Raw genomic sequence first — 12,321 nt, 5'->3', positions numbered from 1 at the left:
AGGCCGGGAGAGAGCATTCGCGCCCCTTTTTTAGCTTTTAACCACTTTAACCATCATTTATTTCATACTTATTGGCAACAATAACAGATCTACCAGCTTGTCACTCTGTGTCGCGCTTTGAGCTGGTAGATCTGTTATTCTTAAAACCGCTTTTAAAACCGTGAAAATGTGTCTAAATCTTGCATATATATTTTATATATTTTTTTTAAGCTGACATTTTTAACTAAAGTCTTTGCTTCTCAGGGTCCACCCATCTCAAAAATATTTTGAGATGGGTGGTCGGCGGGCCAAAGAAGTCTAATTTTGGGTGGTCCTCGGCGTGAAAATGTTCGAGCAGCACTTTTTTCTTTTCAGAAAACTGTTGGGATTTAGAAGACGATCCGTTGAATGGGCCTAAACTACAGGTCTTAATGTGTTAAAAAACAAGCTCATGGATAAAGCGTCCGCCCGCCATCTCCTGGCTTTCATTTAGCCCATTTTGACCTGAGATCAGATTCTAAAAATGTCTTCTACATCCTGACAGTTTTCTGAAAAAAGCCACAGTATGTTTCTATGTCAGTCGTTCTTCGATTTTTCAAAAATAGCAGACCTACAAGCTCGTAGCGCGCCACTCGGTGGCGCGCTATGAGCTTGTAGATCTGCTATTTTTCAATAGCTAAAGCATAACATAATGCTAACACTCAAAAGGGGTCCCCCGCCCCAAAATGGGTTAATATCGTCTGCTGTCGTCGGGCGGAAACCTCGTATCTCCGTATTCTAAGGCAACGCCTTCTTGTACCTTAACCCATTTAGGCCTGACGTCAAAATTGGAGAAAAAAAAATTCTTCAAAATCCTGACAGTTTTCTGAAAAACCTTATGTTTCTGTATCAGTGGTGCTCAATATTTCATGTCAAGGACCCCCAAAAATGATATGTAATATGCCTCTGCCGACCCCCCCCCCCACCCCCCCCCCCCCCCCCATCTGAAAATATGTTGTTCCAGGGACCTCCCCATAGAAGCAAAGATTTGAGTCAAAATGTTCCCTCTGTAATAATATATATTCAAAGATTTGAGGCACATTTTTCACGATTTTTCAAAAATAGCAGATCTACAAGTTCATAGCGCGGCACTCGGTGCCGCGCTATGAGCTTGTAGATCTGCTATTTTTCAATAGCTAAAGTATAACACAATGCTTTAAAACACCAAAAGGGGTTCCCGCCCAAAATGGGTTTAACGCCCCATACTTGATCACAGTACGGCGTCCACGGAAAAAAAAAAACACCGAAAGTCGCCGATCCGCGAACTCGAACCCGCGGCTGGTTTTGAGCCCCTATAGATCAGTGGCTCCGCAAAGTTGATTGAGTTCCAGCAGCTATAAATGATAGTTTGGAACCAAATGGACCCTTATTATGTGTCTGTAACTCTGAGAGTGTACGAATTTAGTCATTATTTATAAACCCACACACACACACACACACACACACACACACACACACACACACACACACACACACACTTCCACATTTGATGTGTTCTTATAAAAAAAAAAGCAAAAAAAAATACTTTTGAGCTTGTAGATCGGCTATGTTCAGCAAATGATAGCCTATGATAATAGATAATAGATAGATATCAATAGAGTGACAAACTGAATTATATTATAAAGCCCCAATCGACCCCAATCGACAACGTATGGCTTTTAAGTGGTTAACCCATTTTGGGCGGGAACCTCTTTTGGTGTTAGCATTGTGTTATGCTTTAGCTATTGAAAAATAGCAGATCTACAAGCTCATAGCGCGCCACCGAGTGGCGCGCTATGAACTTGTAGGTCTGCTATTTTAGAAAAATCGTTAAAATGTGCCTCAAATCTTTCCGAAAATTGTCATGATTTAGAAAACTTTTTTTTAAAAATTTCGACGTCATGGGCCTGAATGGGTTAAGTGGTTAAGTCGCCACCAGCTGTCTGCAATTTTGATTCCAATTTCCGAAATTCAACAAATCATTATCTCTTCAGTCGGATTTGTGCAAAATCTGCGGATAGTGGCTTTAAGGTCGTGGGTTTTCCCTCTCGCCTTTTTATTTTTTTCATTTGGTGGGCCGTGCTGGTCTGGGTTCAGCATTCCTCTCAGGGCTTAGGAACTGCACGCACGCACGCACGCACGCACGCACGCACGCACACACGCACGCACGCACGCTGTTGTATAAAGAAGCCTATAGGAATGTGATTTCCTCTGCTCAAAATCAGCATCATGTTAGTTTCATTGGCTGAAAGTGTGTGTGAGTGTGTGTGTGTGTGGGGGGGGGGGGGGGGGGGGGGGGCTTCTGGAATCCCATAAATCGTTGAGCGGAGTCCCTCAGGGATCTATTCTAGAGCCCGCCGCATGCTGCTTCAAGGGATTTTTCACTTTAAAAAAAAAAAACGTCCTTGGTCATATTTTCATCGTCTACTCAGGCTTATATGTGAACAACCCCAGACAGTTTTTAAGTTGCTCCATTCAAGTATTTTGATATTTGATATTCATTTTAGCTGTCCCGCCCCCTTCCTATACAAACCCAGTGTTAACTCAACCCTGGCTATAAGGACTCCTTTAACGTCTTTTTTTAATGAGATCCCGCTCCGCCAACGACGCCTTACACGTGTTAAGTTCAAACTCCATTTTAACCATGATAGATTCACCAGTATGTGGTGACTGATACTGCCCTTCTAAGAAACGAGGTGTCCGTTTTCTTTGTTTTTTTTAAATTAAAAGCACAAGCACAAATGAAAGAACAAAGACACCATAATAAATAAAAAAGTCTTGGACCTGCCGCTCTCGTGCGAACATGTTCACCCGTACATAATCAAAGCGTGCCACTCAGCCTACATAAACCCGCCACCGTCCGCCACCCTCTCGGACATCGGATCATAGAACCCATTAATTAAAACCCTCCGATAAGGCCTGCAGGGCCGTGGCTCAGCGGTCCAGGCACCTTGGCTGGTAATCCAGTCTGGCAGTGTGTGCCGCGGGTTCGACTCCCGATCCCGACGGCCTTTTACTGCATGTCTCTCCCCCCCCCCCCCCCCCCCCCTCATCTCTCTCCCCCATTTCCACAGTCAGCCTACTGTCTGTCCCTCCATAAAAAATATAAAATAAAGGCGAAAAGCCACAAAAAAGACTCCGATAAGTCATCTGTGTCACTGTCAAACAGCAAATACAGTAACAGAAATAGAAACGGTAATAGAAAACTGACCATGACTAAAGTACGATAAAGGGGAGGACATAGACACTTAATCTCCTGCCGTTTTGTGTGGGCCACATTTTGCAGACGTGGGCGAGGAGGAAGGCCAGCCCAGGCCCTGCGGCGGCGGGAAGGCCTCCGCGGGAGCAGCAGGAGGAGGAGGAGGAGGAGGAGGAGGAGGCGTCATGGCCGCCGACCACCAGTTCTCGGACGCCGACGACTCGGAGGAGGACGGCGACGACGTGGACGACGACGAGGACGACTACGAGGACGACTACTACGGAGACGGAGACTCCACCCCCAGGACGCGCTCGCGCTCCGCCAGCCCGCAGCCCTACGCCTACATGTCCTCCGTCAGCTCAGTGGTGGGAGGAGGTGGCGGTGGCGGCTTCTACCACCCTGCTGCTGCTTCTCACCACCTCCTGCATCACCAGCAGCACCACCACCACGCTGCTATGGATCTCCTAGGTAAATATCACTACTAGGCATTAGGGGTGGGACGATATGGGTTCCTCACGATACGATATATATCACGATATTCGATATTATATTGCGATATTTACGATATATCGATATATTGTATGAAATTTCATCAACGATATATCACGATATCTGCAACTACAAAATACTTGGAACTGAAAAAATGCAGCATTTTGTATTCCCACAAAGCTATGGAGACTTTGGACAAATCACCATCCAGTAATTCAGTACTTCTGGTTGCTGTGGAATCTGAGTGGGATTTGCTTTATTTTAGCTGTCATTTCCTCCTTTTCTAAACGTTGTTCATCACTTCATTATGAACAACATTTCAAATTTCAAAAAAAAAATATATATATCGATATTTTAATAATCAATATTGATTATTTATCGCGGGAGGACGTATCGATATATATCGCCATATCGATATTTCAGCACACCTACTAGGCATGAGGAAGAGAAGAGGACAGTGGTGGAAAGTAACTAACAGTGTTGTTTTCGTCGACTAAGACGAAAAATGTTCGTCGACTACCTTTTTTCACAGACGGAAACTAAATGGAAACTGAATGAAAACTAAGCTATGGTGACTAAAGCTAAGACTAAATATATTGACGATTTCGTCAACAAATAAAAACTAGACTACAATGTTAGGAAGGGACGACTAGCGGACAAGAGATCCAGTATGAGTCTACAAGCTCACAACGCGTCGCGCTGCGACGCGTTGTGAGCTTGTAGATCTGCTATTTTCAGAAAGTGTAAAATCTGTCATTACGACGGCATCAAGGTCCACCAAAATACATTTTAGTCGACTAAATCCACTTTAGATTTAGTCGACTAAAATCTTATGACATTTAATCGACTAAAACTAAACATTCCAGGTGACTAGAATGTGACTAAAACTAAATGAAAACCATTCAAGAGACTATACGACTAAAACTAAAATCAAACTTTGCTGCCAAAACCAACACTGGTAACGAAGTACTTTTACTTAAGTACTGTACAACAAGCATTAACTGTCACCACCACCCCCCCTAACCCTCAAGGCACCAACAACAGGCCGCAACTGTTGGGCTACTTCACCACTGTGCCCAGCATCCAGATCACACCGCAGGGAGCCGAGAGAGAGGCCCAATGCCAGCAGGTAAGAGCGAGGAAGTAATGCGTACCCCATTTAGGCCTGACGTCGAATTTTTTTTTTTTTTTTAATCTGAAAAACCTCATGTTTTTATATCAGTGGTTCTCAATATTTCATGGCAAGGACCCCCAAAGTTATATGTAATGGGCCGCCGACCCCCCATCTGAAAATATGTAGTTCCAGGGACCTCCCCCCCAGAAGCAAAGATTTGAGTTAAAAACGTTCACTCTGAAAGAATATATATTCAAAGATTTGCTCCACATTTTCATGATTTTTCAAAAATAGCAGACCTACAAGCTCGTAGCGCGCCACTCGGTGGCACACTATGAGCTTGTAGATCTGCTATTTTCCAATAGCTAAATTATAACATAATGTTTAAAACACCGACTGGGGTTCCCGCCCAACATGGGTTTTAGTGTTGTTGACGAAAACTATGGCAAAATAAATGTTCACTTAAAGGACCACTTCACCACTTTTCAACCTATCTTCATATAATAGGTCCTCACTAATAATCATGAAAAAATGGCGCAATTTTTTCCTACTCTGTCTGTGTCTCATAGGAGGGCTGTGGGCAGTTCAGAAACCGTCTTCCAGTGACATCATCGATGGGGAATACAAGCTAATAGAAACTGCAGGCTTTCTAGTCCTGAAAAGTTGCAATGCAAAAATGGAAGCCATCGTTCTCACGATAATGAAAATCAATTTTTTTTTTAAAGAATCTTGTTTAAAAAAAGATCTGTCTAATGATGATGTCACTGGAAGACGGTTTCTAAACTGCCCACAGCCTTCCTATGAGACACAGACTGAGTAGAAAAAAATCATGCCATTTTATCATGATTATTAGTGAGGACCTATTATATGGAGATAGGTTGAAAAGTGGTCCTTTAATTGTTTCACTGACAAAAAACTAAATCGAAATGAACCCATTTAGGCCTGAGGTCGACTTAAAAAAAAAACAGTATTCTAAATCCTGACAGTTTTCTGAAATACCTGTTTCTATGTCAGTGGTGCTCAATATTTCATGTCAAGGACCCCAAAAATGATATGTAATAGGGTATGCGCATGCTTAAAGTGAATGGCACATCGAGTGGCAAATCGAGTGGCAAAGCAACAGGCAAAGTGAGTTTAACATTGTTTAACGTTGTTTAATGCAATCAGATAGGACTTTTCTGTGTGGATGTATGGGCTGTCAAGGCCAGAAAGTAGTTTTTTGCCACTCAGTAGGCATTCCTGCATAACTTCCGGGTTTGATGATGATGTCACGCACATATCCTCTATTGGCCGCCGACCCCCATCTGAAAATATGTTGTTCCAGGGAGAAGCAAAGATTTGAGTTAAAAACGTTCGCTCTAAAAGAACATATATTCAAACATTTGTGCCACATTTTTCAAAAATATCAGATCTACAAGCTCGTAGCGCGGCACTCGGTGCCGCGCTATGAGCTTGTAGATCTGCTATTTTCAATAGCTTAAGTATAACATCATCATCATCATACTATAATTCTGACAATGTCTGAATGTGTGTCAGAAACACTGCCGTAGCTCCTCACTGCCTGCACCAATCGCTCCCACTTTTCACACAGGCATTGACCATAATAATATGGAGGTCTTAACGAAGGCCTTTTTCCAATTTAACAAATTATAAATTAATAATGAATTTATTAGTGAATTCAAAATGCGAAAACGCACCCCCCGCACCCCCGCGGCCACAGGGCGCAGTACCCCCCGCGGCCACAAGGCGGCAAGTATTTCACAACGGGTAAGGGCTAGTAATGCTTAAAACACCAAAAGGGATTCCCGCCCAGAATGGGTTAAGCTATATGATGACATAACATTGAGACAAAATGTATTGGCAATTTCCCCAACACATAAAAACTATAGTCCCTCCCTGAATGTTAGGGAAGGACTATAGCGGGGAGACTATAGTGGCTCAGGGGTAGAGTAACCCGGATGGAAACCGCAAGGTTCCCAGTTCGATCCCTGGGGGCTCCCCCAGTGGCGAAGTGTCCTTGAGCAAGAACTCCTAATTGCTCCCGATGTGCAGGTTGGCGCCTTGCATGGTTTCCTCCGCCATCGGTGTGTGAATGTGCGTGTGAATGGGTGAATGCAATGCACAATCTATGTAAAGGCGCTATATAAATGCACCATTTACCATTTATGGTGGAGAAGAGATCCAGTAGAACTAAAAGACGAGTCATGTTGTGTTTGATCACAGGCACTCTGAATACAGCTGATCTACACTCGTAGACCTGCTATTTTCAGCAAGTATAACCAAGTGTAAAATCTGCCATCAAGGCCTGTCAAAATACATTTCAGATGAAATCTAACAAAAAAATGTATTGAAAAGACTAAAACTAAATAAAAATTGCTGTGCGTACTGTACTACAGTGGTTCCAAAAGTGGCGTCCGGGGACCCCCCAGGGGTCCTTGAGGGAGTTCCAGGGGGTCCCCATGCTAAATGATAGTTTGGAACCAAAATGGACCCTTATGGGTCTGTAACTCAGAGAGTGTACAAATGGACCATTGGAACCAACGGGTCCATTTGGTTCCATTTGTACACTCTCAGAGTTAAATTAACATTGATTTCACAATATAAATTGGGGGATATCCCAGAGATAGAAATGCCATTAAATGGCTAATGCAATGTCAAACTAGGGGTCCTTGAGAATCACTAGCAGAGCCGTGGAAATCTTCTCTTATGGGGGACCCCATGGTATATCTTTTCAAATGGGTGGTCCGCGGGATAATTAGTGTCAATGTGGGTCGTCCTTGACATGAAAAAGTGTGGGAACTGCTATCATGTTGAAATATTATCTAGGGATATAGACCTTTAAAAAAAAAACATGATAGCATTTGCCACCTTGAATGTCCCTCTAGTAAAAATCCTGGTCTGAGCCCATGGACTAAATGCCCTCGCTCACATTAATTTCTTATTCTCTCTCTCTCCCTCTCTTTACTACCTCTCTCTCTCTCTTTACTACCTCTCTCTCTGTCTCCCTCTCTCTCCCTCTCTTTACTACCTCTCTCTCTCCGTCTCCCTCTCTCTCTTCCTCTCTCTCTCTCTCTTTACTACCTCTCTCTCTGTCTCCCTCTCTCTCCCTCTCTTTACTACCTCTCTCTCTCCGTCTCCCTCTCTCTCTTCCTCTCTCTCTCTCTCTCTCTCTCTCTCTACCTCTCTACTACCTCTCTCTCTCTCTCTCTCTCTACCTCTCTACTACCTCTCTCTCTCTCTCTCTCTCTCTCTCTCTCTACCTCTCTTTACTACCTCTCTCTCTCTCTCTCTCTCTCTACCTCTCTTTACTACCTCTCTCTCTCTCTCTCTCTCTCTCTCTCTCTCTCTACCTCTCTTTACTACCTCTCTCTCTGTCTTCCTCTCTCTTTACTACCTCTCTCTCCCTCTCTTTACTACCTCTCTCTCTGTCTCCCTCTCTCTTTACTACCTCTCTCTCCCTCTCTTTACTACCTCTCTCTCTGTCTCCCTCTCTCTCTCTCTCTCTGTCTCCGCCACCCCGCCACCAGGGGGTGCCAGTGAGCGGCAGCGTCCTCATGGACGAGGACGAGGACCTGGGCGGCGGCGTCCCGTCCCCGGAGCCGTCCTCCTCCTCCTCCTCCCTCTCGCCGTCGTCCCGCCTCTCCTCCTCCTCGCCAGGCCTGGACCCCGCCTCCTGCCTGGACCCCGCCTCCTGCCCCTCCCCGCTGTCCGGGGCCTCGTCGCCTGGCGCGTGCCGCTACCTGTCGCCACACAGGTACTGTGTTATGACCTTATTTGGGCACTCTTCGTCCTTTTTTTTCCTTTTTTGCTTCTTCAGATCTGGTTCTCCTTGAACCACAGACTCGAGACTCACTTTCTCGTTTACCTCAGTTTTCTTACCTTCTTATGCCATAACAATAAAAGTATAACTAACAGTAAAACTGTACAGTACAGTACAGCAGGGGTTCTCAACCCGTGGGTCGCGACCCCTCGGGGGTCGCCAAATTATTTTGGGGGGTCCCCAAATTATTTAAAAAATAACATAGTAGGCTACGTGGTGCATGCATAAACTTTCCTTAATTATCATATCTGGTTTCAGTATTCATTTATGATATATTTTCTCTATTATTAAGTTATTTTTGCAGTCAGTTTGTATTGGTGGTGGGGAGGGGGGCAGGGAGGGGGTAGCGAGACATGGCCAATGCATTTCCGGGGGTCCCCAGCCAAAAACATTGAGAACCCCTGCAGTACAGTACAGTACAGTACAGTACAGTACAGTACAGTACAGTACAGTACAGTACAGTACAGTACAGTACAGTACAGAGTGGGGAATTAAGCAACTAGTCGACTATTCAACTAGTCGACCTTGTTGGTACTAGTTGACTAGTTGATAAGTAAAAGAAAAAAATAAGAAAAAAATCCCTGATTTTATAGGCCTCAAGATCAGGTAGATTATAGTTATAGTCACCAATGTACACCGTTTTTTTTTTGTTTTTTTTACATAATAGGTAGTTAAACAACTAGTAAAAATGACTAGAAGTGAATGCCCTAGTACAGAGTAGAGTACAGTACATTAACCATCACAATCAAAGTATATAGTTGCACCGCTCAAGTTCACACGGGTGTGATTATTATAATGTTTTTTTCATAATGACCAAACACGTGCAGACGTGTTTTGTCCCAACGGGGCTTCCGTAAACAAGGCGAGAGAGGCCTGGCTCACACGTGCACAACAGATTGATGTATAGCTGATGCATGAGACTTGTTTACTGATGCAAGCTCGCAATTCATTTCCAATGGGAGTCACATGGTTTGACACAACATTTTTGTTGTATGAGGGGGAGGGGGGCAGTCGAAACACAGCCGAAAGCCGTACAACAAAAATGTTGTGTCAAACCATGTGACTTCCATTGGAAATGCATTGGGGCGGCCATGACACTTACCCTTTGTTTACATCTACCATGCAACATTGTTGTATGCTAGATGTAAAGGTGTGAGTCAGGCCTAAGGCCTCACTCACACCTATACAACAATGTTGCATGCAAGATGTAAGTGTCATGGCCGCCCCCCAATGCATTTCCAATGGAAGTCACATGGTTGCTTACATCTACCATGCAACATTGTTGTATGCTAGATGTATAGGTGTAATTGAGTCCTTAGGCCGCCGCCTCACTCACACTGTTGCAACATGCATACAACATTTGTCTTGTGTCTTGTCTGTGTTTAATGGCCGCCCCAATGCATTTCCAATGGAAGTCACATGGTTTGACAAAACATTTTTGTTTGATGCGGGGGAGGGGGGGCAGAACACAGCCATCAAACAAAAATGTTTTGTCAAACCATGTGACTTCCATTGGAAATGCATTGGGGCGGCCATTAAACACGGACAAGACACAAGACAAATGTTGTATGCATGTTGCAACAGTGTGAGTGAGGCCTAAGACCCAAGCACGCACGCACTGCGCTGCGGTCCCCTCTGAATGTTTTATTTTTGTTTGTTTCATTTTTTGCCCTTTCCCAGTGGTTTGTTGGCTATAATAAGAGCAGTTTATGGTAAAAAGCGCTGGTCCGGGAATAATTCTCCTTTCAGAATGTCATTTAGATAGCATATTGTTTAGACAGATGTTATTATCTCATTGTTTAAATGTACAGAATGGGATTCCGATAGCATGCTGTTGTTTTACACTTCAGATGCTAGGTTCATTGAGCACCTGGTGACCTAGAGTTTCAATAATGTACAGAATGTTATGTCGATAGAATATTGTTCTTTTTATTATTCAGCTTTTGTATTGAATTCCCCCCCCCCCCCCCCACAAACACGTATACAGGCCTTTCAGCAGTGTACACAACAGCATAGCATATTGTATAGAGACAGATTCATTGTTTACCTGCTATTTCTATTTCCACACTGCATTATACTGTCCATTTATTTGTATTATATGAAGAATCAACCAACGGTGAAAAGGTTTAGGGATAAGGTGTAAGGCACTGGCAAAAATAAAGCCATGAGAGTGTACAAATGGAACCAAATGGACCCTTATCGGTCCATTTGTATCATGGGTGTCCTTGAAATGAAATGAAAAACCATGTGTACACTAAATGAAACAGAGTATTGGGTATGCTAAATGACATACTGAAATAAATTGGGGGAAAATAACTTCTGGGAAGGCATCATTTTCAAGATGGCGTCCACGATGGAGTTTTTGATTTTTTGGCATGGTGTTAGGTATGGGCATAAGGTTTTAAAAAATCACCATCGCAAACGAGTTGGGCTCGCTCCCCTAGTGGTCAGTTTGCAATGTTATAATAGGCCAGCATTGGATTCATTGCAAACAGACCACTAGGGGGCGAGCCCAACTTGTTTGCGATGGTTTTTGAAAACATTATGCCCATCATGCCAAATATTTAAAACGTGTCACCAAGTGCATAATTGTTATGATTTTGTATGTATTAAATCCCAGTTTATAGGCATTTTAATTATTAAGTTCACCGCAGCCATCGTGGACGCCATCTTGAAAACGATGCCTTTCCAGAAGTTATTTTCCCCCACATTTGTTATTACCCAATATACCAATACCCAATATGTCATACCCAATACTAATAGAATCCATTGGAAAATCTCTTATCAATTATTTTGATTTGTAACCATATACTCACTGACTCATTTAATATTAGATTCATTGCAAACGGACCACTAGGGGGGGCGAGCCCAACTCGTTTGCGATGGTTTTTTAAAACCTTACGCCCATACTTAACACCATGCCACAAATTCAAAACTTGTCACCAAGTGCACAATTTTAACGAATTGGGACCCAGCTATGTCATTATCCCATTGTTTAAAGGTATATTCAGTGATTTCACTTAATTCAAATATCACTTATTTTTTCTTATTTTTTAGATAATCCTCCCTACTATAAAGTGTGCTGACCATATAAGGAGTTCCTCCCTGTCCCCAGTGAGCCCCTGGGGTCAAAAAACCCTAGTTTCGGTTTGGGCTTTGGGTGGCAAAGCCTTCATCCAATCAGGATGAGAGGGGCCTTCCTCCAATCATGATCGAGTGGGGCGGGCATTGGTGCACGTGCTGTTGGTCTGTTGTACTTCCCCTTTCAATAATGTAGGCTACAGAATGTTATGTGACTATCTTGATTCTTTTATCATTCAGCTTTTGTATTGAATTTGTTCCCCTGCACAAACACGTATACAGGCCTTTCAGCAGTGTACAAAACACCATAGCATTGTATAGAGACAGATTCATTGTTTACCTGCTATTCTATTTCCACGCTGCATTATACTGTCATTATTGCCTTTAGAGTTTTTTTCTTTTCCATTTATTATTATTGTTTTTTTTAACCCATTTTGGGCGGGAACCCCTTTTGGTGTTTTAAGCGTTATGTTATACTTTAGCTATTGAAACATAGCAGATCTACAAGCTCATACCTGGCCAAAATCCATACACTGAGGACAAAAACAAGACCTGAGAACTATTAGTGGACAGTGGACTGGCCGCTGAGCGTATAGAGCGCGACCCTCAATCACCCGTTCA

At 43.3% G+C, this 12,321-nt stretch overlaps 1 protein-coding gene across 1 annotated transcript in view; it reads left to right on the top strand.

Moving 5' to 3' along the window:
* hivep2a (HIVEP zinc finger 2a) overlaps nt 1-12,321 on the top strand; it is a gene marked incomplete at both ends in the record, with an annotated part of 59,774 nt that overhangs the window by 37,851 nt on the left and 9,602 nt on the right. Inside the window, 3 exons of the mRNA XM_079525632.1 lie at nt 3,284-3,664; nt 4,717-4,814; nt 8,327-8,553. Of these exons, the coding sequence (XP_079381758.1) occupies nt 3,284-3,664; nt 4,717-4,814; nt 8,327-8,553 (706 nt within the window). The remainder of the gene's footprint in view (nt 1-3,283; nt 3,665-4,716; nt 4,815-8,326; nt 8,554-12,321) is intronic.

This window comes from Electrona antarctica (genome assembly GCF_951216825.1).
Source record: "Electrona antarctica genome assembly, chromosome: 17".
NCBI classification, from domain to species: domain Eukaryota; kingdom Metazoa; phylum Chordata; class Actinopteri; order Myctophiformes; family Myctophidae; genus Electrona; species Electrona antarctica.
Note: the sequence above shows the minus strand (reverse complement) of the source record. Positions and strands in the feature narration are given on the sequence as shown.